The 26,302-nt window shown below is 41.6% G+C and overlaps 1 protein-coding gene across 8 annotated transcripts in view; it reads left to right on the plus strand.

Annotated features, from left to right (window-relative positions):
- Positions 1–246: 246 nt before the first annotated feature.
- The window catches only part of ENPP2 (ectonucleotide pyrophosphatase/phosphodiesterase 2), a 105,851-nt gene continuing 79,795 nt past the window's right edge, over positions 247–26,302 (plus strand). For 6 of the 8 annotated variants that reach the window (XM_059671821.1, XM_059671825.1, XM_059671823.1 and 3 more), the window contains exons 1-2: positions 23,557–23,696; positions 23,909–24,011. In XM_059671821.1, the coding sequence (XP_059527804.1) occupies positions 23,664–23,696; positions 23,909–24,011 (136 nt within the window). In that variant the 5' untranslated portion in view covers positions 23,557–23,663. Of the gene's footprint in view, positions 482–23,556; positions 23,697–23,908; positions 24,012–26,302 lie in introns of those variants that run through there. The other 2 variants (XM_059671824.1, XM_059671822.1) reach the window with 2 other exon arrangements.

The raw sequence follows: 26,302 nt of genomic DNA on the forward strand, positions 1-26,302 counted from the left end.
CTCCTAAGCAACACAGCAGGAATCTTCTGCAGCGGAAACCCTTTTGAAAACAGGGGGGAAATCTACAGAATGAGGGAGAAATGGCAAATCAAACCTCCAGAGACTCTCCTTGAAAGATTGCGCGATGAAAAATTAACTTGGCGCTGTTGGGGGTGGGAATGTGGGCCGCTGCCCTGGATGCCCCGTCTTCAGCCTAGAGACACTTTCCTTACCCAAAGCCATTTTAGTCAAAGGTCATGTGTGAGTCTTGTCAAAGGCCAGCTTCCAATGGAATCATTGTCCCTCGGGACAGCGGCCCCCTGACTACATCTGCATTGGAAAAATCCCAAAAGCAAACGGCCCAGTGCAAACAAGATCAGCTGGGGCAGCCTTCCCGGGGCAGAGCTCACAGGTCCACGGCCGCAACAGAGGCCGCGTCCGCAGCTCCGAGGCCCCGACCAAACACCCAGACGCCCGCAGCATGACCCGCCGCGCCGATCGGGTACGGTAGGCGCCTCTCTCTTCCCGTCCTCCAGGGCTTGGGCCCCCGGGTCCGAGCTGTTGTCCTGTCAGCCCAGCAGCCTTGCAAAGGGCCCCCGGATTTTCAGGAGAGCGGTCCCCGTTGGACTGCGTTCCCGTGCACTCAGCTGGAACAGTTTCCAAGCGCGCAAAGCGCAGAGAGCTTAACTCATTCCTTGTGTTTGTTGCCAGAGAGCGTTTGGGTTTGTAAATCGGTGTCTCATGTCTGCAAAACAAGCCGGTAGAACTTGCAGAGAGCGGTCGCGGACGGGTCCCCAAACCCCGGAGCCAGTGGGAGCTGGCGTGGGCACGTCGGTTGCATCCTGTGAACCCTGTCCTACTGGGCCCCCCAGGCGCGTTGGGGTTATTACCTGTCTGACATGGGCTTTTTGCAAGAAGGAGGGCGGAGAGGGGCGGGAGGTTTAACGCCATCTGTCAGTAATGTTCCCTGGGATCCAAAGGCAATAGAATCATCCCGCAGCTGGGGGGAGCCCCGTCAGCGCGCAGGGTCCCCTCGCGGGCTCCACAAAGCAAAGACGGGGATTCCCAGGCGCAAAGCCTCTGGGCCCTTTGTTACTTAACTATTTGAATAAGCCTTTCAAATCAACTGCTAATTTTGGGTAAGAGTTGAAGGAGCCTGGAGACTCAGCAGAGTAGGAGGGCTTTTGATCTGGGCTTGGAGATCTCCCAGGGCAAACAGAGCAGGTGGGGAGAGTCGGAAGGGGCAGTGGGCAGGGGCGGCGGGTCAAAGGCTTTCCGGGATGGCTGCCCTGCCTCGCTCAGTTTCACTTTAACAGGTTAAGCCCAGAGCCTGGTCTCGCTGATAAAGACAATGAGAACAAAAGCCTTTCTAAGGCTCAGCGGGACGAGAGGGAAGCAGGCTCCGGTGTTTGTTTATGTGTTTATCACACACCCAGTTCCACAGAGGATAGGAGGTTTTCCACATTTCCATTCATTAGATGATTTTTGAGCTTCTGCTCCCCCTCTTCCTCCCGCCCCCATCAGCTGCTATCTCCTCCTCTTTCCCATCAAATTTCTTAGCAATGTCTATCTCCATGTCCTCACGACCCAGTTTCTCCACCCAGTTACCAGACATCTGCCTTCATTTCTGAAGACACACCTTGGTCAGGGCCAGCAAAGTCCTTGATGCCTAAACCTTGATAGCTAAGCCTTGCCCTCCCGTCTTCTCCGTGTCATTTTAAACTGTTGGTTATTCCCTGTCTAGTTTTTTTTTTTTTTTTTTTTGGTGTTTTTTTTCTTCTCTGTTCCAGATTCCATGATACCATGCTTCTCTGGTTTCCCTCTGACCTTTTGAGTTACTGTTTAATGCCTTTAAAGGACTTCCCTTCATCAGTGTTGGTGTGTCCCACTATTCCTTGACTTTCCTCCCTTTTCCACCTGCAGTCTCCCTGGATAATCTCATCTACTCCGTGGCTTTGGCCACGACAAACAATTCTATAGCCTATCCTACTTTTCTCCTCTTATACAGAACATCTTCACTTTGATGTCTCATGGAGCACCTTAAAGTCACCATATTCAAAATGAAATTTGTCTTCTCCCAGGCTAGCTTTTCCTCTTCCATTGCCAGTTGTCCAAGCCAGACACCAGAAACATCCTAGGTCACTTCCTCTCTTTCACTCATGACACCTTATCAGTCATCAAATCCTTTCTATTCTTCCTGCGTAATGCAATTCATGCACATACCTATGTCTCCCTCCATCTCTCCTGCTACTGTTTTAGTTAAAGTCAGTACCACCCTAAATTCTATTCTGCTCATAACTTCCCATTAGCCCCATTTAGAGCCAGTGCTGTCCACTCCCAGACCCCCTCTCTTGTTGCTATATTGTGTCAAATGGTCTTTTGTGTCAAAAGATCATGTGGATCTTTTTGGAACCATCTTCAGTGGGAATATATATATATATATATATATATATATATATATATATATATATTTGAGGATAATGTTGGTGTATACAGGTTTTCTGAGACTTGCCTTTTACTTTCCTCTTCAATCTCATCGCTTTGTCATTCACTCTCTCTCCACATTTTAATGCACATGCTATGGACATTGTGTACAAGTTTAGGCATAATAAACTAGTTACTAAACACAACTGTCCTCCTCATCCTTCTCTTAGGTCTATGTCTAACTTTGTATTTCCTTAAAGACTCAGCTAAGAGTCAACCTAGAACATCTGCTCCCCATCCTCTAGAATGGATATCCAACATGCTTCCAGAGCTTCCTTTATTCTATAAGAGCATTTACCATTCTTTATTGCAACTATCTACTTTTCTGTTCCTCACTGGTCTGTAAACTCAAGAGCAGGAATCAGCTCTTTTTGTCTTAGAATCCTTAGAACCTGAACTCAGTTGGGATATTCAATGAGGTCTTGTGAATTCTCGCACAATTCTTGTCAATGCCAGGCACTGAATAGAATGGCAATAATACAAAAGCATATCTGGAAATTATCATCTATAATAGAGTATGGTTAAGAAAAAAGAATGAAGATCAACCATGATTATCAGGAAAACTAACAATCTTCCACTAATTTAACAAAGGAAAGGTTTTTGAGATAATGCCCCAAGTCTCCGTGTTTACCAGGTCCCTGTCCAATTCACATCTCCTCTGATGGGTTTCTCCTATTGCTATCTGTACCTATCCTAACCTTGCTGAAAAGCTGCATGAAAGGCCTTTTGTAGTTTTGCTTTGACTTTGTAAAGGTAAAGTGATCCTTTTCAGGCTACAAACTGGCATGGGAGGAAGGTAGTAAAGGCTGAGAAAGGTGGCTTCTAAGAGAGCCCTTTGGTAAGCTAAGAGACCCTGTCTGTCAAAGGTAGATGCTGGTATTTTTTGGATACCAGAGAAGATGTCCAGGGACCTTCAAAGGGATAAGCAGATGAGATTTCAAAGGGCTTCTAGAGAATGATGAAGGCTTTGGGAGAGGATTTGAGAGATTAGAGATGAGAAAATTCAGTTTTGATTTTCTGTGCATCCTGAAACTATAGACAGAGAGGTGAGTGATGATTAAGTTCTATAGAGAGTTGTTTAAATTGCAAGTTGTTCTTGTTTGAAGCCATGGTTCTTTTGGAGATTTGGATGTACATTAATTAATCTCAGGGGAAAATACATGATATATATACATGATCCTTTCACAAACTTTCAGGGGGGTTCATATAAGTCTACCCTTGGGCCCTCTGAGTTGTCATAAACCTCAGGTTAAGAATCTCTAAGCAGCCCTAGCTGGTTTGGCTCACTGGATAGAGCGTCGGCCTGGGGACTGAAGAGTCCCAGGTTTGATTCTGGTCAAGGGCATGTACCTTGGTTGCGGGCACATCCCCAGTAGGGGGTGTGCAGGATGCAGCTGATTGATGCTTCTCCCTCATTGATGTTACTGACTCTCTATCCCGCTCCCTTCCTCTCTGTAAAAAATCAACAAAATATATTTTTAAAAAAGTATCTCTAAGCAAAGGATTGGTTCAATAGATATTTGGGACAGTGATTAGTAGGAGCCAGCATAAGTCCAATGAGGTATATTCTCTCTTTTGAGAGGATCCCAGTGGAATGTGTGGTATTGACCATGAACTTGGAGTCACAGGATCTGATTTCATGTCCCTGCTCTGGTATTTACTAGTACTGGTATTTCTCTGTGAATGATAGTTTTATTATCTATTAAAAAGGGATAACAGATGTTGGGAATTTTAGCTAATATAAAGTATGTGAAAGCACCTGGCACGTGGTTATACTCAACTCACATTAACCAATTTAAAACACTGATTACAGGAAGGGCCCAGATCTTGTGATATCTTTCTGAATTAGAAGGGTGTACGTGGGCTGAATTAATGGCTGGTTGAATGTATTCAATAAAGGAGAGATGATTAATAGATGGATATCTTTGGTGGTATGCTACTGGGCTCTGTTTTCATTCCTATTTTATTAAATATCCTTGACATCCATGGAGGCATAATACACTGATCACATTTGCTCAGAGAAAAGACATTGGAATTAGGAGTTCAAAAGCTATCAATAAGTTGTAGTCTATTTTGAGTTTTTATTTTTGGAGGACTGTGTATTGTGCATGGGTCCTAAAAATCAATTGCAAATTATTGGGTATGTGTTTGTATGAGAGAGAGAAGGGGAGGCAGTGAGAGGTAGAGAGAAAGAGGAGTAGAGAGAGAGAGAGAGAGAGAGAGAGAGAGAGAGAATAGAAATTGGCTTACAGAGGCTGAGAAGTCCCAGAATCTGTCATCTGCAAGCTGAAGAGCCAGAAAAACTGGTGGTATAATTCAGTTCAATTCCAAAGAACTAGGGAACTGGTGGTGTAAGTTCCAGTCTGAGTCCAAAGGACTGAGAACCAGGAGTGCCAATGTCCAAGGGCAGAGGAAGATGGATGTCCCAGCTCACGTGGAAGAGCAGATTCACCCTTCCCCTGCCTTTTTGTTCCCCTCAGACCCTTAGTGAATTGGATGATGCCCACCTGCACTTGTGAGGTCCATCTTCCTCACTCAACTGATTTAGATGCTAAGCTCTTCCAGAATCTCCCTCACAGACACACTCAGAAATGTTTACCGCATCCCTGAGCCCAATCCAATTGACACATCAAATTCACCACCACAGAGTCTTTACAGAGGTTATCAAAGTGAAGTGAGGTCATCGGGGTGGGCCCTAATCCAATATGACTCGTGTCCTTATAAAAAGGGGAAATTTGACACAGACACACAGGTGGAGGAAAGATGAAGTGAAGAGATACAGGGAGAAGATGGCCCACTACCAGCCAAGAAGAGAGGCCTGGAACAGATCCTTCCCCCACAGCCCTCAGAGGAAGCCCATCCTGCCAAGCCTCAGTTTTGGACTTTTAGCCTCCAGGGCTGTGAGACAATAAATTTCTGTTTTGTAAGCTACACTGTTTGTGATATTTTGCTATGGCAGCCCTAGCAAATTAATACAGATTTTATGAGAACATAATCCCCTTAGCATGGTTTCTGCTGGTAACACAACATTATTTTGCTCTTCAATTGCCAGAGATTTTACTGTTGTTCATGGAATGATAGATGACAGTGAATTGCTGTTTCTCAGCAAAGCATTTTCATATCCATTATCTCCATTGACTTTGACCAAAGCATAAGAGTTGGAGCTTCTTATATCTCTGTTTTAGGGACAGGTTCAGAGAGACTAAAGAACTTATTCAAGGTTGCACAGATGGGACGTGGTAGAGCTGACACTCAAGCATAGGCCTTTTGATACTAAATACTGTGCTATTTTAAATAGTTAAAACATGACACCTTTCACCTTCATGAACATGTCACATACCCTCTTTCTTCTTAAAAGTTTAAAAAGAACTGGTTTGTGGCATGCTGAATTCCTTTTTTTTCTAAATCCTTTAAAAATGATTTTATCATTCTACTTGTTGGACAGTATCTACTGCCTGAAGGCACCGACTCCATCCCCTTCTTCATTATCAAATATTTATTGGGAATTTAGGTGCCTGTGTTTATGTGCAGAGAATATTTCTTCTCCACTCGAAAGCTCTGTTGACTGACAAAATGGGCTTTCTCAGTACCCAGTTTGATTACCGACACATCTAACTGCAAAACGTTGGAGCCGTTGGACAGAATTGAATTTTTCCATCTTTAACATGGCTCCACTATTAATTCAACATAGTGACGTGAGGGGCACCTCACATTTTCCAGGAAGCCGCTTGACTTTAATCAGCAGGAACAAATGCAAGATTATTGCGCTTTTCCTTGGGTGACCTAAGCCTGTTCTTGGCACCCACGAGTGCAGAGCCCTGGCCGTCTCAGAGCGTTTCAGTGGCTCCTACCCAGGGGACTTATTATGTTTGAACCTTGGGGATAATTCCCTAAGAATGTAATCTTTTCTCCCCGAAAGAACAAAATGTTGCTTATGTTTTGGTTATTCTTGTTATAAATAAAAACCAGTGGTTCCCAAATTTTGGAACCATAGAGGTCTATAGGTAGGGTCGCCAGGTTTGGAAAAAGTAAACAAACGGACAACAAAACAGAACAATAACAATAACATAAACAAACTCAGGATCCTCCAGTTAAATTTCAATTTCAAATAATCAGTGAGTATGTTTTTAGTATAAATATGTCCCAAAGATATTAAAAATGCTAGAAAAAGTATTATCTCTGGCAATGCTACCTATAAGGTCATATTGGGGGGTTAAAGTGTTAATAATTTTTCAAAAGCCTATGAAAAGTATACATTTACCCGAAAAGGCTTCAGACCATCTTATGCTGGCACCAGAATTAAGCTACCATTTTTGATGACTTGATGTATTCTAAGGATCATGCAAAGCACATACATTATCTCATGTAATCTTCAAAACCAGGGGCTGGCAAACTATAGCCTTTGGGTCAAATCTGGTCACCACCTGTTCTTTAAAATTAAAATTTATTGGAACACAGCCACCCCCATTTGTGGCTGCTTTCACGCTACAATAGCAAGCTGAGGAGTTGTGATACAGTGATTGTGGATGGCCCTCAAGACTTACAATATTTATTATCTAGCCCTTTACAAGACCACCCTCTGAAGGAGTAACTGTTATTTCCATTTTTAGAATGAAAAATGAAGGCCTAAAGAGGTTTAACTGGGCAAGGTCTCAGAGTTCTTAGAATTCAAACCAAGGTCTGTTGAATTACAAAACTTCTGCTCTTACTACAGCTGACCTGAAGGTCATTGTCAATTGCATTTGTCTTAAATGGCTTTAACAGTGGGGAAACTGATTGGTGACTTCTTATTAAAAACATCCATCTGAAAGACAAAGCAGATGGGATGGTGCCTTGGTTACGTGCTGAGTCCCTGGGGCCACACTGGTGAAGCCCTAGTGAAGTCACCAGTTTCTTTGTACCTTAGTTTCTACCCCCCCCTCCCCTACCCCCGTGAATTACAGATAATAATTATACCTATTTGGATGATTGTGGCTGGAGTTTAATGAGATGATGTCTAAAGAGAAATTAGAAGAGTACCTGACAGGTACTATTTCAAATAAGCATTATTTCTAAGTAGGGACAAAGTAAAGGGTTTGGAAAGGTTGGGAGCACTGACAGTGGTTGGATGACAGACACTTCAACAAGGAAGCTCACGGAGCACGGTGGCCCTGCTTGTCAGGTGACAGCTATTGAAGGTGCTTTTCCAGCTTCTTTGTGAGAGAGGTCTTGGGCCTGAGCATGTCTGTTAGTCCTTGGCTGTCTTTGGAAGTCGTGTTGTGAGATGTTACAGGATGTTCGTCCCGTTTTTGCTGGACCCTGAACTGTTGCCGTGATATTTATAGTTCTAATTTCCACTCCCAATGGCTCCAGATTGACTACAAATGTAGCCAGGCTGCCAGAGAATGGCCTTTCCAAATAACACAAGACAAGCCTTTTTTTTTTTTTTTTTTTACTTTTTAAAAATTGTTTAAAGTATTACAAATAGTAGTACATATGTCTCCTTTTTTCCCCCATTGACCTTCCCCTGGTCTCCCCTAACTCCCGGCACATGCCCTCACCTGCCCCCCGCCCCAGTGTCTTGTGTCCATTGGTTATGCTTATTTGCATAAGACAAGCCTTTTTCCTCAGTAACACCTCAATCTATAATTTGATCCCAAGGCAAAATACAAGGGGGAAAAATCAGTTTTTACCAGTATCCCTCATCCTCCAAAGCATATTTTGTGTGTGGAATCACTAAGAATAAACTCTGTATTGCCCTGGCTGGTCTGGCTCAGTTGGTTGGAACATTGTCCCATGCACCTAAAGCTTGCCAGTTCGATTCCCTGGCAGGGCACATGCCCAGGTTTTGGGTTCAATCCCCAATAGGGGGCATGCAGAAGGCAGCCCATTGATGTTTTGCTCTGACATTGATGTTTCTCTCTCCCCCTCTCCCTTCCTCCCTCTCTAAAAATCAATTTAAAATCTTTTTAAAAAATCTGTATAAAGTGCATATTAAGCAGATTAGAATAGCCTTGATCTTTCGAGGAGATAAGAAGATAAGTTTGTTCCCTGAGAAAGAAGGGAGTGGAAGCCTTGAAAAGACTGGACAAATGTTCAACATTGTAACAAACAGTTCATGACTAGTCAATATGGTGGCCAAGATGTCTGTAGTCTTTGTTAAAGAGAAACAGCATGAATGTGATGATGTGGACATCATCAACAGGGTTTTACAATGTTCCCAGCATGTTTTGGGTGCAGGGGTCATGGGCCAGAAAGTGGCATTATTTTCTAGGGTTGGGGCTTAGCATTCTTCTAGAATCTAGAGAATTCTTGAGAACTGGGGCCCAGCTGAGGAGAAATGGAGGGAGCAGGCCCCAGAACACTGCTGCAAATTTCACAGAGTAAAACTGCAGGACAGTTGCCTGATCCCTTTTCTCTCTGCCTCAACCCTCAACATCGACACTCTGGTTACATTTTCTTTCCTCTTTCTTTATCATTGTCTTCCTTTCTTAATTTTACTCAACCGTATTTATTGAATGTCCCTGTGTGCCAGGCACTGTGCTAGGCTCTGGGGATACATGGAAAGGGACATAGACGTGTGGAGCTTACAGTCCAATGGGAGGGGCACGTATGCCAGGAATTAGGGTGAAGTGTTGCAAGACAGAAGGGTGGAATGAGAAAGAGCATACTGGGGTGGGGAGGCAGTGTGGTCAGGGAAGTTCTCTGGGCTGCTAACTGAGAAGTCCAACGAGTCAATTTCCGAAGCCAGCCAACCAGTAAGTGACAGGACTGAAGTTTGAGCCTACATTTGCCTGACTCTAAACACCATCTACTTTTCACTGAATCTTAACCAAAAAGAGAAAAAAGTTATACTTGTTCTCAAAATGTTTCCGTTTAACTGTGTTATACTCCCACGAAACAATTTGAGCAACAATGAGGAGACAAACCATTCAGCCATTCTGAGAATTCACCAGGGGCTGGCCACAATGTGCTTGTAAGTGCCAAGTGCAGCTGCGCACACCACTGCTGAGGAGTGTGGAGAGAGCATTGTTGGGCTGGAGCTGGGTGATGCAGGAGGAGTCTGCCCGCCCTTCAGATGCATCACAATGCCCCCTTTACTCCCTGGGATCGTGACCTTGATTACAATCCAAGGCACGTGAATCCCACTTGTTTATTCCTTTCATTCTTAGACAAACACAAATCTAATGAAGAAGCAAATAAGTCTGTCCAGGTCACGAGTCCGCGTGGAAAGGCAGGTGTTTCAGGGAGATTGAGCTAATGCTAGCAGGTTGCCATTGCAACATGCGTCACTCTGGGGTTCAAGGATAGTACTGCTTTCCATGCTAATTACACACTGCAAACCTCTGCCAAGGGAAGTTAAGAAGGTCTGAGACATAGAATGGGCAGCCATCTTTCTTGGGTATTTAGATTTCTGTGTGGGGAAGGCAGCTGGTCCAGATGCAGAAAGTCTAACACTTTCTATAAGAGATGTGCTAGAACTTGCAGGAGACGATGGAGATGCAATCCCTGTCTTTGAGGAACCTTCAGCTTAGTAAGAACAATTTCTGACCTGTCAAACTCAATTAGCCAGGGCAAGTATGGTGGAAAGATCAGGGCCTTTGACCCACTCAGACTGGATTCAAATCCTTTCCCCATCCCTACCACTTGCCCTGTAGCTTGGAGCAAATGATTTCATTTTTTGAGTCTTGGTTTCTTTACTCATAAAATGGGATTTGATAAGTAATTCATGCATTTATATAATCACCTTAAGATGTTATTATTTTTGCTGTATTTACTAATGTTATTATTAGGATATGGCCAATTCCTATTCTAATACAGACTGGGTGACTTTGGGCATATTATTCCAACTTTTCTTCTAAATAGGATTATTCTAATAGTCTTATTTGTGTGGCTCAAGAGCTAATGACATTCTTTCATCACTCACACCTCTCTATTTATTCTTTATTCATAGCTCATCACTAATTGATATAGTTATATATTTTGTGCCTTTTTCCATGTATTAAAATGTAAGCTCCACAGTCAGGTATTTAGGTTCTCTTATTAGTTGCTGCTGTCTTTTGGGCCTAAAAGAGTACCTGGAACACATTAGGTTCTCAATAAAATATTTGCTGCATAAATGGATAAATAAGCAAATGAATGAATGCCAAATCCTCTGTTATATGTTTAGCAACTGGAGGCTCCCAGCCCACAGTAGCTGTTCCTGTGCTTAGTGTCATTATGATTATAATATGGTGTGTGTCGCCAGAGGAATCAATACAGAAAGATTGCTGCCAGCTCTGTCAGGCGACAATCATTGTTCTTAGCGCCGGCATCTCATGCACTGTGCTGTAGTTGGGCTGAAACAACCAGGTCATTGTCAATAGTAAGGTCACATGAGACTATGTGCAAAAATAAGAGTTTCAGAATTTTTTTATCCATTCTCAGGAAGAAGTGGAAACAGCTGCAGAAAGGGAGGGAAGACTGGGCAAAGGAGAAAATAGCATCTTTTGCAAAATATTTTATCACATGAGGCCACAGGCTGTATACATCTGTGACCAAGACTTACCCAGTCCCAAACCTAAAGGCATGCAGAACCAGCTGCATTGCTCAGATGACACAAAAGAGTATGTGGGTATAAAGGCTCCAACCTCCAGTGAGTGCCCACGTGAAAAACTTGACAGAATCTCTTCTGTTTCTGAACTGTGAAAGGCACTAGAGAAAACCCCCTCCACTGGCCTACAAACTTGAGATTGGAGGACATTGTTTTAAAAGTAAGGACACAGACAATCGGATGGTGAAGGCTTTGGCAGGGGGTGGGGGCAGGCTTGAAGAAGTCAGTGGGGGGAGAAGGGGACATATGTAATACTTTCAATAATAAAGATTTAAAAAAATCAAAGGAAACTAAATGTACCACAATGGTGTGGACTATAGTAAGAAATGCTTAAAAGTGGGACTCTGGTTAGGCAGGCAGATCCGAGTTTAAACGAACCTTTGTGAACGTGGGCAAATGACTTAAACTTCTGTGAGTGTCTCAAAAAGAGAAAGCAGTATTCGCTGTGCACGATTGTTGAAAATTCAGTGAGATCATTCCTGTAGGATGTCTGACACATTCTAGGAGCTCAGCAGATGGTAGCTGTGGTTATCAACAATGAACCCTACATGGATTATTTTATTGAATCCCCACAACAACTTTCTGAGGAAGGCACTGGGATGATTCCCATTTTATAAATGAGGAACTGGAGGTCCAGAGTGGGTTCCTAACTCCAAGGCCCACAGCTAGTAACCAAGCCCAGTGGCCCAGGATTTTAGTAATTAACAAGTTGTATAACATCTCTTCTAAGAGTATCAGAAGCTTAGCAGGACAACGTGAGGGCCAGAACTTCTGCATTTTCTTGCATAATACTCTAGTGGCAAGCTGGGGTTATTGGATTTCAACTTTGAAGTGGCTCTGTGTTCACAAAGGATTATGAGCGGCCTATAAAGTTGGGAGAGGCAATATAAGGCCAACTTATCTTAGGCCCATCTTCTAGGTCAACCCAAAAGTATGTTACTTCATCTCTTGCTTAAGTCTATCAAATTATTTTATGAAAGGTGTTTCTTTCTCCTTAACCCTGGCCAGTGTTCCCTTTACTTGTATTAATTAAATAGCACACACTAATTATATATCAGTCCATACCTAGCTACTAGTATATCTATCTGTATATTTCCTTCAAGAGACGAAAGAGTAAGAACAAGCTGTATGTAAGGATCCTTCCCTTTCCTTTTGATTTATCCAGAAAACATGTGACTGAATTTTGGTTGTTCAATCATTTGAATAGCTCTTTGCTGGTCGTTACAGAGGGAGAATTCAGCTCCCTAAGAGTTTTAAGAAGAGAGGAAAATAATAGCTGCTCAGAGTTGGAAAGGACTTTACATGTTGTATAACCAATCTTCTTCTGAGTTTAGAGACTTTATAAGAATTCCTGACCAGCAGCACCCAGCCTTTCTTGAATAGTGACTGGGGATTTTTTTTGTTGTTGTAAGAGAACCCTGACTGCACTGATTGTTAGAAAGTTCCTCTTATTATGAGATGAGGCATGCTTCTCTGTAACTTTTAGTTTTGCCCAAGGAGATACATACAATAAAACTCATACGTCTTGCATTGCCCTTTAAATATTAAAGAAAGACAGCCACACCCACCTTTTCCCACCATTCATGCAGGGCACCCAGGTTGCATGGTTACAGGGTCCTTAACCACTTGCCAGAACAGGAGCTCATTAAATATCAGTTCTCTCAATACCAGTGAGAGTGAGCCTTTTGAAACACAAATTGGATGTTGTCACTGCCTGCAGGGCTCAGAGCCCTCCAGTAGCTTCTCATCACACCCAAAATGAAACCCAAAGGTTCCACTATGACCTTTGAGGTCCTGCATGAGCCAGCAGCCCCCATCGCCTCTTTGACATCATCTGCTATTCCTCTCCCCATCTCTCCCTCCACTCCAGCCACATTGGCCTTCCTGATCACACACAGGGCTACTGCTATCTCAGGGCCTTCCACTTGCTACTTCTGAAGACACCCGGTTCTTCCATCCACATTTGTGTTCAGATATCATCTCTTCAGAGAGACCTCAGTGCCATTTAATTGAAAATAGCTCTTCCGATTACCTCTGTTCTCTTGCTCAGCTTTGTTTTTCTTATCATTTTTCAACTACCCAATATTATATTTCTTCTCCCACTAGAATGTGGGACCCATGGAACAGAGCTTGTATTCTGCTCACTTTGCATCTCCAATGCCTGAAACATCCTAGGTGCTTAGTAAAAGTTGTTGAAGAAATAAACAAATGAGTGATCAATGACTGGATTGAGTACGATGGACTCCTCATCATTCTGATCATGCCCCTCTCGATGCTGTCTAGTAGGGTTGTCCTAAAATGAAACATCCAGAGGCGCATACAACCCAGATGGAATCCAGACAGTACCAGGCTTTGCTGAACTTGTCTCTCCTGGATCTAGGTAGTGATTGTTTATTAAATGGACCTAAGCTAAAACGAGGTAATTTAGAGTTCTGGTCAAGAATGGGCTTCCATAGAACTTGTAGGTAACAAAAACTCCCAGGTTTCTTTTACAAGAATTGCTGTCAATTCTGGACTCTCCTGTATTCTTTTTCAAGGGTGTTATCCCAGATAGATTGATCTCGTTCTCTCTCTACTTTTTTTTCACCTCTTGATTTCAACCTGTCAAGGTATTTCTGAATTTTGAGTCAGTCCATGGTACATAGTACATGGCAGTTAGCTGTCACTGGAATATTGAGTTCAAGAACATACCCCCCACATCTTTGATTCAGAAATCAGGAAGCTACTACCATGTATGTCACCTCCATGGATATCTCCTGATGCTTAGAAAGCTGAAGAATGGACATCGAAATAATAGTACAGAAAAACCTCCCATCCCACAGTCTTGTTTTCCCAGAGAAACCACTAGCAGGGGTAGGAAGATGGATTCTGTCTCAATTCTGTATCCAGATCTCTTCTTGCACATAATGACAATGTCAGGGGCATAATTGGCAGAGTCTATAAACCATATGTATAACTCACTCTACAAAAAAATCTGTAAGACAGGAGGGCCCTTGGAGGTGGGGTGGAATAAAGATTGAGTACGTCGGTTCTCCAGATCCTCCACACATACCCATTGCATAGGTGAATGATAGGATAGCATGTTTTAACAAACTGTTGACTTTCCAATCTCCCAATTAAAGTATGTTTTTATCTCAATATCCCTGATAGCAAGTAGTATGTAGCCCCAAGTAAGCTTTCAATTAGCATTAGCCAATGCAGTTAGTACTTACTAAATCTGTGTTGATCCAATATTATATGAATTTGTAAAATTCTGGATTTTCAAAGTTTAGGGCAGTTGTCTCACAATGTCCAGCATTCTCTTTTATCTACTGGGAGTTTTGAAATGACATTACATACTGGTGATATTTGCACATCCCTGAGACTATACTAAAACCCACCGAAATGTACAGCTTAAAGGGATGGACTTTACGGTTTAAGAAACATATCTCAAAAAGAGGAGAGGAAGGGGGTGGGGGGGGCATAACTAGTGAGATTATCACTGCAGGGAAGCAAATTCCAATGCCTCTGAACTCACAGGAAAGGAACATTAACCTTGGCCTTTGGCTCTCAGGTCAGTGCCTTCAAAGCTGTCTCCAGAGTCACCTCAGTTGCCCTCTGAACCTACCAACAGGAAGAAGCATTTGATTCGTGGTATGGACCTATTTTAACCAGCCTCTGTGTATGATGAAACCAGAACATTCCTAGAAATAGGATTTCCTGGGGCTTTCTCAGAGCACATCAGGCCCTCTGCCATACCACCTTCATCAGGTGTCCCGTTTCATTTTACTTTCAAATAAAATAGCTTAAGAAGAGAACCCAGTTCTCACCTACAGATCTCAAGGGGTTTGAATCTTAATGGAAAAAAAACTGTAATCAGAATTTGTGGGACAGTTGTGGGAATTTAAGAGCAATGCCTTGAAACTACATGGATGAACCTTGAGGGCATTATGCTAAGTGAAGTTAAATTGCTTCTTTTGTTAAATTGCTCCCCAAGTATTTTAGACATTTTTGATACTATTGTAACTACAATTGTTTTCTTAATTTCATTTCAGATTGTCCATTGCTAATGTATAGAACTATAACTGATTTTTAATTATTTATCTTGTATCATGCAACTTTCTAGAACATATTTATTAGTTCTAGTAGCTTTTTTATATATTCAATAGGATTTTCTATATACAAGATCATATCATCTATGAATATAGATAGTTTTATTCCTTTTTTATTTGAATGCCTTTTCATTGTTGTTATTGCCTAATTGCCCTAGCTAGAAATGCAATACTGCATAGAAGTGGTGAGAGAAGACATCCTTGTCTTGGTCCCAATCTTACGGGGAAAGCATTTAGTCTTTTACCATTATGGGTAATGTTAGCTGTGAGTTTTTTTGTAGAAGTCTTTTATCAGGTGGGGAAAGTTCCCTTTTATTTCTTATTTGTGAAAGTCTGTAGCTAGTGTTCAATTGCAATGGGAATCACAGAAATGGCAGTTTTGCTTCCTCCCCAAGAGGAAATCATTGTGCTGCTGAGCATGTGATTATTCCATTCCAGTAGCAAGCATACACTTCCTTTTAGGTTTGAGTTCAAACAAATGTCTTGAGTTGAAACTCAAATTCTTGGGGCTTTCCAATCCAAATAGAGGGTCTTTATTATTGTAGCTGAAACCTGTAGTTGAAAGCTGCCTCCAGAGTCACCCTACCCTTTGCCAAGTAAGTGCTGCTCATTTTCTCCTGAGGTTAGTGAGGGCGCAGAAAGAGTGATTCATAGCATTTTTAATTTTAATTTACATATAATCTCACCATAAGTAAAAAGGAATTTTCCTAGAACCTATGTCACTACTGAACACCTATTATGTGCCCAGCACTTTGCTAAATGCTGAGAACATGACAGCAGATGCAGTCTTTATCCCCCTGTAAATAATAATGGCTAATATTTGCGTGTTTTTTATGTTTCAGGCACTGAGCTACTTGCTTAACATGCATTATGCAATTTGGTCTTCATATCAACCCTGGGTGACTGTCATTTTGGTTGTTGTTAAAAGTCACCCAAATGTTAGAGAACTTAAGCAAGGTCTCATGCTCAAAAGTGGCAGACCCAGGATAGTCAGGCTCTAGAATCCAGGTTCTTAGTCTCTATATTAAGTGGTTTCTTTCTCCTGTTCTTTGGGCATTTATGCTCTTATTGTTAAGACAAGAAATACTCAAATAAAACAGGGAAGCCTAGAGAGACAAGAGACAAATGTCTTTGGGTAGAATCCAGGTGTTCTTGAACTGGATGATGCAGTGGGTGCTGCAGTTAAGAGGGGGAATGTTGTGAAGATGCTGAGCCCTGAGGAAGGCTATGGACTGATTAAGAATTGGATGAGTGCTTTGGAAAGAGGAGGACTTTGGGGCTGAGAATCAGCACGAGGCGAAGTGTGATGCAGATATGAGCCTGGACTCCTTGGAGAAAGCTTGACTAGAATGAGAGTATCCATGGCTCACCAATGAAAGATCTGACTTGAGACAATTTGGGTCAGATTTTGGGATGTGAATATTACAACACAGGGTTGGATTTAGAAAAGTATTTAAACAGTGGAATTAACTTAGTTATTTGTTGTTTTGTTTTCACAAGTTGCATTTCTTGAATTTCCAGGTTTCTGTGAAGGTGGTGTAGGTTAGAAGGGCGGTGTCTGGTTGGCTGGAATCCAGGCTCTCCACCCCCTTAAAGTACAGCCACTCTAAATTCAGATGTTGGTATTCCTTTTGAGATTTTACTTGATAATAGGGTTTTAGTGCTTAAAAAAGAGTTACAAAGCACCAAGTTAGCCAATAATTCTGCGTTACAGATGAAGAAATGTGGGCTTGAAGTGACACAGCCAGTTAGTAAGAGAGCAAGAATTCAAGTTCCAATTCAAGTCTCAATGCCAAGTAACTTCATTCAACAAACATTTATTGTCTGGCTGTTATCTCCCAGGAAAGATGCAAAGCTCTGTGGAGTACAAGGATGACTGGTCCCTGCATTCGAAGAGAAATCACAAGGGATAGAGGTGCCTAAAAAAGAGATTACAGATAATGTGGAAGCAGAGAAAAGGACCCCGTTGCTTTTCATGGGAAGGGGAAAAGCAGAGTGTGGGGAGGGTTCGCAGAGGAGTGACACAGGACCTGAATCTTCAGGACTATGTTGGAGTTTTTCAGGGAGATTTGGTGGAGAAGGGCATTCTAGGCCAAAGAAACAACATATAATAAGGAATGAAGGTGTGAGAAAACACAACTTAATTAAAGAATAGCAAATATTTTTTCTAATTAAGAAAACTTACCATTTATTAAGCATTCTTCTGTGCCACACACTGTGCTAGGCAATTTGCATGGATTATTTCATCTAATACTCTTAAGAATCCTATGAGCTGGAAACCGATGAGAAAACTGAGTCTTAGGATGGAGAAGGGTCATGCAAGGTCTCACAGTTAAACAGTGGTAGAGCTGGGATCTGAACTCCTGGGGGCTTAATGTCACCTTGAGAGTCCTATGTACTTTGCTAGGCAGTTTGGATTTTATCCTCTTGGCCAGTGGTTCTCAAACTTGTAACAGAATCACCTGGTGGGCTTGTTAAAACCTGGGTTCTGGGTTCTATCACCCCCAGAGTTTCTGATTCTGTAGGTCTGAAAAGGATTTGCATTTCTGGCAAGTTTCCAGGTGATTCCAACCCTGCTAGTTCAAGAATCACACTTTGAGAACCACTGTGATGGACAGCCTTTAGAAGGTTTCAAGTTTGGGAGGAAAATCATCAGATTTGCATTTTATGTAGGGCTCTCTGGTCAATGAATGGTAATAAATTACAGGCTGAGTAAGAGAGAACTCAATGAAACGGTGTTTGAAGGGGGCAGAGAGGACATAAAGAAGAGCAGTTAAGAGATGAATGTCTAATACCCAACCAAAAGCATGAAGATGAAGGGATGAAGGAAGAGGAAAATCATTTAGGTACTAATAGCATTAAGAAAGCTCTGATAAATGATGGTAATCATTGAAGTTAATAAATAGAACCTCTGGGTAGAGTGTCTGATTTAGAAGCGAGATGAAAGAATGGTTATAGAAGCAAAAGTAGTTTTAAGATTGCTTTGAGTAGAAATGAAGAGGGGAGGGTGAACGGGTTGTTTGGGTCTTAGATGTGTCGAGTTGAGGCCCTCGTGTGGTGCAAGAGAGACTTCATGTTATAGAGAGAAGAAGACTAAGCTGGCTGAGGGGACCTGGATTCTAGTCTTGGCTCAATCACTTATCCACCACTTTGGATATGACAACCACACTTTGAACTTCCAGTTCTTTACCTGCAAGTGGAGGTAAGAACAACTTCGCAGCCTGCCTATGTAAGACTGGAAGGTAAAGGGTGAGAGTCTTCAACCCTGTGGTGGAACTTGGGATAAAAAACACTTTTCTCTGATTATAAACACCCACCTACCCGTGCTCAGATATTCCACAGTCCACATCACAAAGTCGGCTCAAGATGAAAACTTTCAAGAGGTTCACCCACATGCTGGTGTGCCATCTGGCCGAACGGTGACAGCTTTCTTCCATTCCCCTCGATGTTTAGCATGCCGGTTTCAGGGCAGCTAAAAAGACGTAGACTTATGCTGGGTTTTGAGTTTTAAAATGTTTTATTACGCGCTAGAGTTAGGGACAAAGCTGCATAATTTCGCTGGGGTAATTCTTTTTAAAACTCAATCATGAACCAATGTATTTTCAGTGTTTAAAGTCAGATATAACTTTACTTTAAATCAACTTTCTCAGCTGATTTTTAAAACTACTGGCCGATGTTTTAAAGCTACTAGCCTATCCCTTATTTTAACTATGTAATTCTAGAATGTTAGCAAACGGATGTCTTTCTTATAAGCCAATTAAAAGTTAAGAAGTGACTTAACTGAATATTTATTTGGTCATCATAATGGTTGAATATTCATTAACTCAGGAGTCATACTTACTGCCTTCCTGCCCCTCAATGCCCATACCCAATTCATTAACAAGTCTTTATCCTGACTCACCTGGGTTTCTACCTCTCCATTACCCCCATAACCTTTTGGATGGGAGGTATCACTATCTTTCGCCTGGATCACTGACATTGTTTCCAGAATTATCTATTGTATTCATTCCTGACTCCCTCCAATTCTTATTCTCATAGTACAGAGATTAATACCTCAAAATCTGATTAAACTTCCACCTGTTTAAGCCCTTTTAAGCCTTTCCATTGCTTTTAGGATAAAGACAACACCACCTAACATGACCACTGAGGTCCCACGTGAACTGGCCTCTACTAATTTCTCCAGTCTCATTTCATCCCACACTAACTTTTGCTTTTCCTTTACAAGTCAAACTGGCTGTCATTTCACCTTATGCATGTGCTGAGGTCCACTCTACACTGACCCTTTGTGCATCCTGTTCCCTCTCTCTAGAGTCCTTTTCTCCTCTCTTACCTAGTTACTCCCACGTTTCTGCACATCACAGCTCAAGTGATACTCCACCAAGTCTTCTCTGACCCTGCCGACTAGATCAATACTGAATTACAGTAGTTCCCTCTTGTCCGTGGTTTTGTTTCTTACACTTTCAGTTACACACAACCAATGCTGGTCTGAATATTAAATGGAAAATTCCAGAAATAAACAACTCATAAGTTTTAAATTGTGTGCCTTTTCCTTTTATTTCTGTGTCTATTTGATGACAATGGAGAGCAGCAGACTATATCTGGTTCAGTTACCTACATAATACCAGTGACCAGAACAGTGTTTGGTGCACAGTAGCAGCTAATGAATATTTGTGCAATGATTGCATATTCTTAGCTGAGATTGTTCTGGTGTAGGGGCTTATGCTTAGATTCCATTGGCAGTAAATGAAATGCATGGAAGTTTATGATATAAATTGAAGCCCTTGAAAGATGTGACAGTGTTGATTTCAGCTCTCAATTGTGTAATAACCAATAGCACAAGCCCTGTTTGCATTTGAATAGGCATATGCTATTTCTCCACTGGAGAACCCCCTGGGGACATAGATTACTCATAGAACTTTGCATCTGTGGTTTAGAATCTTAAGTGGTGTCTACTTGGTACACATCTGCAGTCCTGGATGGCAGGAGCCAATTGAGCCAGCTTGTTTTCCTATTAGCTGTTAGAATGTCTTGCTCAATTTAGATTGGCAAAAGACTGCTAGCCCGTTTTTTTTCTGACTTTTCTAACAGCCCTCCACCACATCAGAATTGAAAACCAAGACTTAACTCAAAAAGTTTTAAAATAGACTCTGAAGAATACACCTGGAATTTGTCTTCTTACTTTCATAGTGCATGTGCTGTAGTTATTGCTAACTGATACCACTGAAAATCAGGTGGTCAGTGAATTGTCTAGCATCCTAGTGTTAGAAGTATTCTGGGAATGGTGTTAAAGTCAAGGCATGTTAATTCTGCATAACGAGAAACTGGATATAGATAAAGTTTGAAGCAGTTCATGAAAATGCCATAATTACTGCAGGAGGCAAGAGTGACAACCCTCAATTACATCTCTCTCAGATCTCACTGTTAACCTCAAGCCCTCTTACCTTAATCAGAGCTTGGGAACAAGGATTCACAGAGCCATTTCATGAAAAGGTAGACTGTGCATTTGTATAAATGCAACTACTGTATTGCAATTAAGCAACACACACACTGCTGCTTTGTGCCACCAGCAAGGTAAATAAAAGACCGTTCTGCTGCTTACAGTTTGGGGATGATTTCCCTGGAGGAGTAGCCATGGTTTGTCACCAAGAGATCTGAACTTTAATGTCCAATCCATAGTAAATGCTATTAATAATATATTAAAACTATATTATGAATTAGACCGAGCAAGTCAACTTTCAGGGCATAAAAAAATGAACTCAGAATAATTTATTCTAATGCTCTGTTTCTCTAAATGTGGTCCTTACATTACTTACACCAGAATAGTCTATTCTGCCAGTTCTTGCCTGGTCCCTAAACTCCCCCTTTCCTGTCCCCACCCCTTAGACCTAATGCATCAGAATCTTGGGGAGTAGGCCATAGGTATCAACACTTTCAACAAGCTCCCAAAATGGTTCTTTTGCTTAATAAAGCTTGAGAACCACAGAGTGATTTTTTAGGGCCTGAGACTTTCAAAGATTTGTTTATACTTCTGGGTTTTCTTCTGCCAGGGGGCAGTGTTTTCTGACATACAGCTAGATTAGTAAACCATCCTGGAAGTTAATTTCAGTCTGTCTCATACATTTTCTTGATTACTGACCCGACCGTGGATGACCTTATATAAAAATCTTATAAACACTAGATTAGGTGAACTTTCTTAATTTGGTTTTGTTATAGAACATTTTGGACCGTATTTCAGTCACTTTAGTTGAGTTTCTAGACTATGCATTATCAGATTTTTTGGTTTTCTCCGTTTTGGACAATGAGAGTTGTTTTTGTTGTTGTTGTTTTTTTGAGAGGTAATTGTATTTTGTAGTTGATTTGATGCCCAAGGTAGGGATTTTGGTCATCTTCCTGAGAATTAATATATAATGATGTCTTATAGTAAAATTCTGGTTAGCAATGGTTAGATGGTGTTGCGTGTGTGTGTGTGCGCGTGCGTGCCCATGTGCAGTTATGTGTATGTGTCTGTTAATGAACTCCATATGCACAATGACCTGGTAGAAGATAAAGTTCTTTGGCAGAATGATGAACAGAAATAGTGACTGAGTTCAATCCTCTTAGATAATTGGTAACAAGTGCTGTACAGAAGCCAATTATGGATCAACTTGGCTATTATACTTATGGTTTTTTCTCCCTGCACAGCTACCCTGCATGTCAAAAAAATTAAGAGATGGTGTTCAACTTCTGAGTCTAATTTTATTTTCAAGGGGAGCCTTCATTATTCTCAAACCGAGTTTCCACGATCAAATGTCAGACAGAATCTAAAGTTGCTGGAGTCCGGCAGGGGCTGGGGAGGTTGGAGGGACAGGGAGGCAAGATTTGAAGGACATTGGGAACATCGTGGCATAGGATATCATCAAGGGCTTCCTAGATGTTTTCCTTTTTGGTTTATAGTGTGTCTCTGTAAAAACTAGCCTGCATCTTGAAGTTGAATATAAGTAGGAGAAAAATCTTACCCAGGTTTTGTTTTTTTAATAAGCCCTGCTGAATACCCCACTCAAAATCATTTCAGTATGGCACACAGATTAAAGTAAGAGACTTCTATAGAAAAATTCATGAGCCAGCCCTCTCGCCAGAGTGCACAACTAAAGGGGTTTTAGAAAGGCAACGTAATGTTTGCCAGTGTTTTCTTTTTTTCTATGAGCTGTTACTAAGTTCTAGAATATATAATGCCGCCCAGGCCTACTGTGCAGCCCACTATAATAAACAAGTTCTTGCTTTTGTGCTATCCTGTTTTATTTAAGCAAAGCCACCGCTCCGTTGCATAGTGAGTGGTGTATTTGTTTATATACACGCATGTTCTCTGTGGGAGAATGATGGTCGCTGGGCCCGGGGAGAGAAAAACCAAGGCCAAAGCTTCTTCCCTCATTTGAATCCTAAAAGCATACAAAATTTAAATAACTTTCAGATTTAGATGCCTCGATTTCTTTTTGATGGCTCCTGGCTGCCAAATAGCTTAGTACAGAAACTTTAATGTTCACAATAGCCTCAAAGGACACAATTTGAGGGGAAGAGGGCTGGATGATAATTTAACCGGGAAATAACCAGGGAGACAGTTCTTCAAAGATAAATTCTTGCACCACTGAGATTTCCTTCCTAAATTCAATCACTAATAAAGCTTCCCCATCCACCACCCCCCACCCCCACCCCCCAGCCCCACATACACCAAGCTGACAGTTTTTTCGGGAAGAGGAGGCAGAAATAAATTATTTCCCCCCTCCTCCAGGGCAGAGGACTTTCTGCTGCTTAGCTGGCATTCCCAGTGTTGTGATAAAAGTTACTTCTCTAAACTCTCACAACAGGGGGAAAATAATGCTGTCTCTTGTGTTAGTTACAATCTGGGGAGACTTGGTCCTGAGAAATACTTGAGGAGTCGGGAGTAGCTGCGAATGTGGCAACAGGAACAGGTCATTTCAGCCGCCAGGAAAAGTAAATACACGAGACAGAGAGGGGAAGCAATTAGGCTTATAAATGATAAAACTTTCCTGTTTTTTTATGTGTTTTTTTTTCTTTTAAAATAATGCTGTGAGGTTGATGATCCCTTATAACTAGCTACATTGTAAACCTTCAAAGCTTAAAGCTGATAGAAACCCCTTGCCAGTTCTGTTTCATTTTTATCGGACAAAACACAGTTGGTTTCTTTTTGAAAGACCATGTTTTTGTGAGGGAAGGAAAATGAACATGAGCTGTTATTGGCCCCAGCAACCCAAGAAACCCTCATGTTAGCAGAGGAAACCACATGAAAGTGTGTGTGTTAGGGGAGGGACCGATAAGGGGGTGGAGAAAAGGAGGCTGATGTTTCCAGCCTCTTAAACTCAGGGCTGTGATTTGTGAACAGACTGTGATGCAATCGAGCTTTGGACAAATCAGAACAGCCTGTCAACCTCCCAGGTGGGATTACATGCAGTTAATAGACTGAGCTCAGAGCCCCAAAAAGCAGTGCATTCAGTGTGGGCAAAGAGAACACACTGCAAAAGGCTTTCCAAGAACCCTTTGCCATGGCAAGGAGCAGCGTGTCCCAGGCGCGGCAGGTAGGAGGAAGGTGGAATGGCAGGGCTTGGTCTTCAGAAGCAGCTCCAGATTTTGTTTTTCTTTTTGTTGTTTTGAGAAATGAAGACAGCGCTTGATGGTGCATTTTGGAAGCTGTGGAATTAGGTGGTGACGTTGAAGTCATTTGCATTTGCCTTCCTAGAATTTGATGCAGCCTTGTCTATTTGACAACTTGATCTCTTTATTCCCTTAGGTGATGTCCCTGTTCACGTTTGCTATTGGAGCCAATATCTGCTTGGGATTCGCAGCAAATCGAATCAAGAGGGAAGAAGGCTGGGATGAAGGCCCTCCGACAGGTAAGTGTTGCACCTACCTGCACTTTCAACCCTTTAAAAGTGTTATACACCAGGCCAGCAACAGAAGCTCAGTGCGAAAGGCATCTTGAAATAATGTTGCAGTATAACTAATTTAGTCCTTAATTTCTCCAAAATAAAATCAGCCCTGTGTATCAACCAGGTGAGAGAACGCGGTTTTAATTAGAGAACATTTATGATGTCTTCATGATAACTAGCCATTTAATTCTTTCTGCACTGCAATGCATACATATTAAGACAAAATTAAAATTCTTGTTAATAGACAAAATTAAAACTCCTGTTAATAGAGAAGGCTAAAATAGAAGTGGTGAGAGCAGGTGCTGCTTTAATATTGAAGATACGTGAATCGGATTGATTATCCTGTGGCGTTGGATATAATGCTTATCTCCAGAAAGTTCTGACCTGGGGGCAAAGAGGAGTGGGAGTAAAAAAGGCAGTGAGCTGACTTCAAGAAACTTCAGAAATTTAGAACTAGCAGATTAAGATTTACCTAAAATAGGAAAAAGATTTTTTTTTAAAAGGAGGTGCTTCAAATTTGAGCTCATTGGTTTTTCTTTCGGCCTAGAGAAAGGTAAGTTTTAACAGTGTGCCTCGACTCAGCTAATAGAACCGAAGTGAAAGCGTTTCCTTTTACAATACACTGCGCCCTAAGCAGTGTGGGAGTTCTTATAAAGGAGCTCCTTGTGCAGATGGAGGGGGCTTAACTGACCAGGTCTTAAGTAACGAGTTGGTTAATTTCCTGGAAATTGGAGCTGCTGATGGTTTTATAAATAAAAATTACATATTAAGTAATGCGTACTCTAGGGGGCAATATTTTCTTGACTTTGCCTGACATCTCAGCATGTTTGTCTGCCTTCCTGTGCATTTTGTATTTCTCTGTATTTCTTGACCTGGCTGCTATAAAAGGCTATCACCTGTCTCTAGTTAGCCAGAATGAGCTTGTATTCACCAAGTTATGATACATATATTGTTGGATTACTAAGTCTTCCTTCTATTGAGAAGTTACTTTTGTGTGTCATGCCAGAATTATATGAGAAGTAGTTTAGTGAGTTGAAGTGGGGTGTGGTTGGGGTGAAAAGTGAGAAAACAAATAATAAAAATTGCACCCCCAGGGAACCAAATGGACACAATGAGTTGTCTTCTGTTGGGAGGTGAAGGGAGAGAAGAGTGGATCACTGGGCTGTAGAATCCTGTTTTTATTGGTAACAAATGCTCTCTTCAAAGACCTCTCTTTCTTGTTCCAGACAAGTATAACTCCCATTAACACTGACTGTAACTGCACAGACTGGAGGGGGCGGGGTCTAGCCGATCCTTAGGATCAGGGGTCCTCAAACTTTTTAAACAGGGGGCCAGTTCACTGTCCCTCAGACCGTTGGAGGGCCGGACTATAGTTTAAAAAAAAAACAAACTATGAACAAATTCCTATGCACACTGCACATCTTATTTTGAAGTAAAAAAACAAAACGGGAACAAATACAATATTTGTATTTGCATGTGGCCCGCGGGCCATAGTTTGAGGACCCCTGCTTAGGATGGTCGTGTGGGCAAGCTAGCAGCCCGGCAGCCCACTGCTGTTTCTTTCCAATGCACCCTCTAGGGAACTTTCTCCTGTTTTGTATTAATATAGCACTTTGGCTAAAACTGATAATTACAAGCTGTTTCCTTAAGGAATGTGTAAAATCCAGCCACTCATTATTTTTGGGAAACAGTCATGAAAGTCCTGGACTTGGCAGCCTGAATTCATGTAACTTGCTGTGTGGTCTTGGGCAAGTCACTTGTGAAGTCTGTTTCCTTCACTGTACTATGAGGAGCAGGTCTAGATGATTTCTAATTTTTCTACTGGATTAAAAAAGAAAAAGCCCATGGTTCTATGTATTCTGTGCCATTGCCTCTGAATGTATGTGCTCTCTACTGGAGAACTTGGAAAGTGTAGGCCACAGTTATTAACAAACTATTTCCATACATTATAAGAAACAGCTACAAGAACTAATGCAATAATGCTACTTCTGGGAAAATAATATGATCTATATTCAAATTAATAAATCTAAGTGATCTTAAGTATACTACAAAATATTTGCTTCTTGAATTATTTGAGGAAATCATCTATTATTTTAGGCCTCTATGGTGTCTTCTAGAATAGTTTATTAGTGAAAAGTCTATCTATATGAAGCTTAGTCTTGTGATAGAATGCCATTTAAGTCTGAGTGTTAGGATTTTGGTATGCTGGCACACTTTTTTACTTTTCTACGGATGGAGCTTATCTGCTGTTTAGG

The sequence above is a fragment of the Myotis daubentonii genome, chromosome 17, assembly GCF_963259705.1.
Source record: "Myotis daubentonii chromosome 17, mMyoDau2.1, whole genome shotgun sequence".
In the NCBI taxonomy this organism is placed as follows: domain Eukaryota; kingdom Metazoa; phylum Chordata; class Mammalia; order Chiroptera; family Vespertilionidae; genus Myotis; species Myotis daubentonii.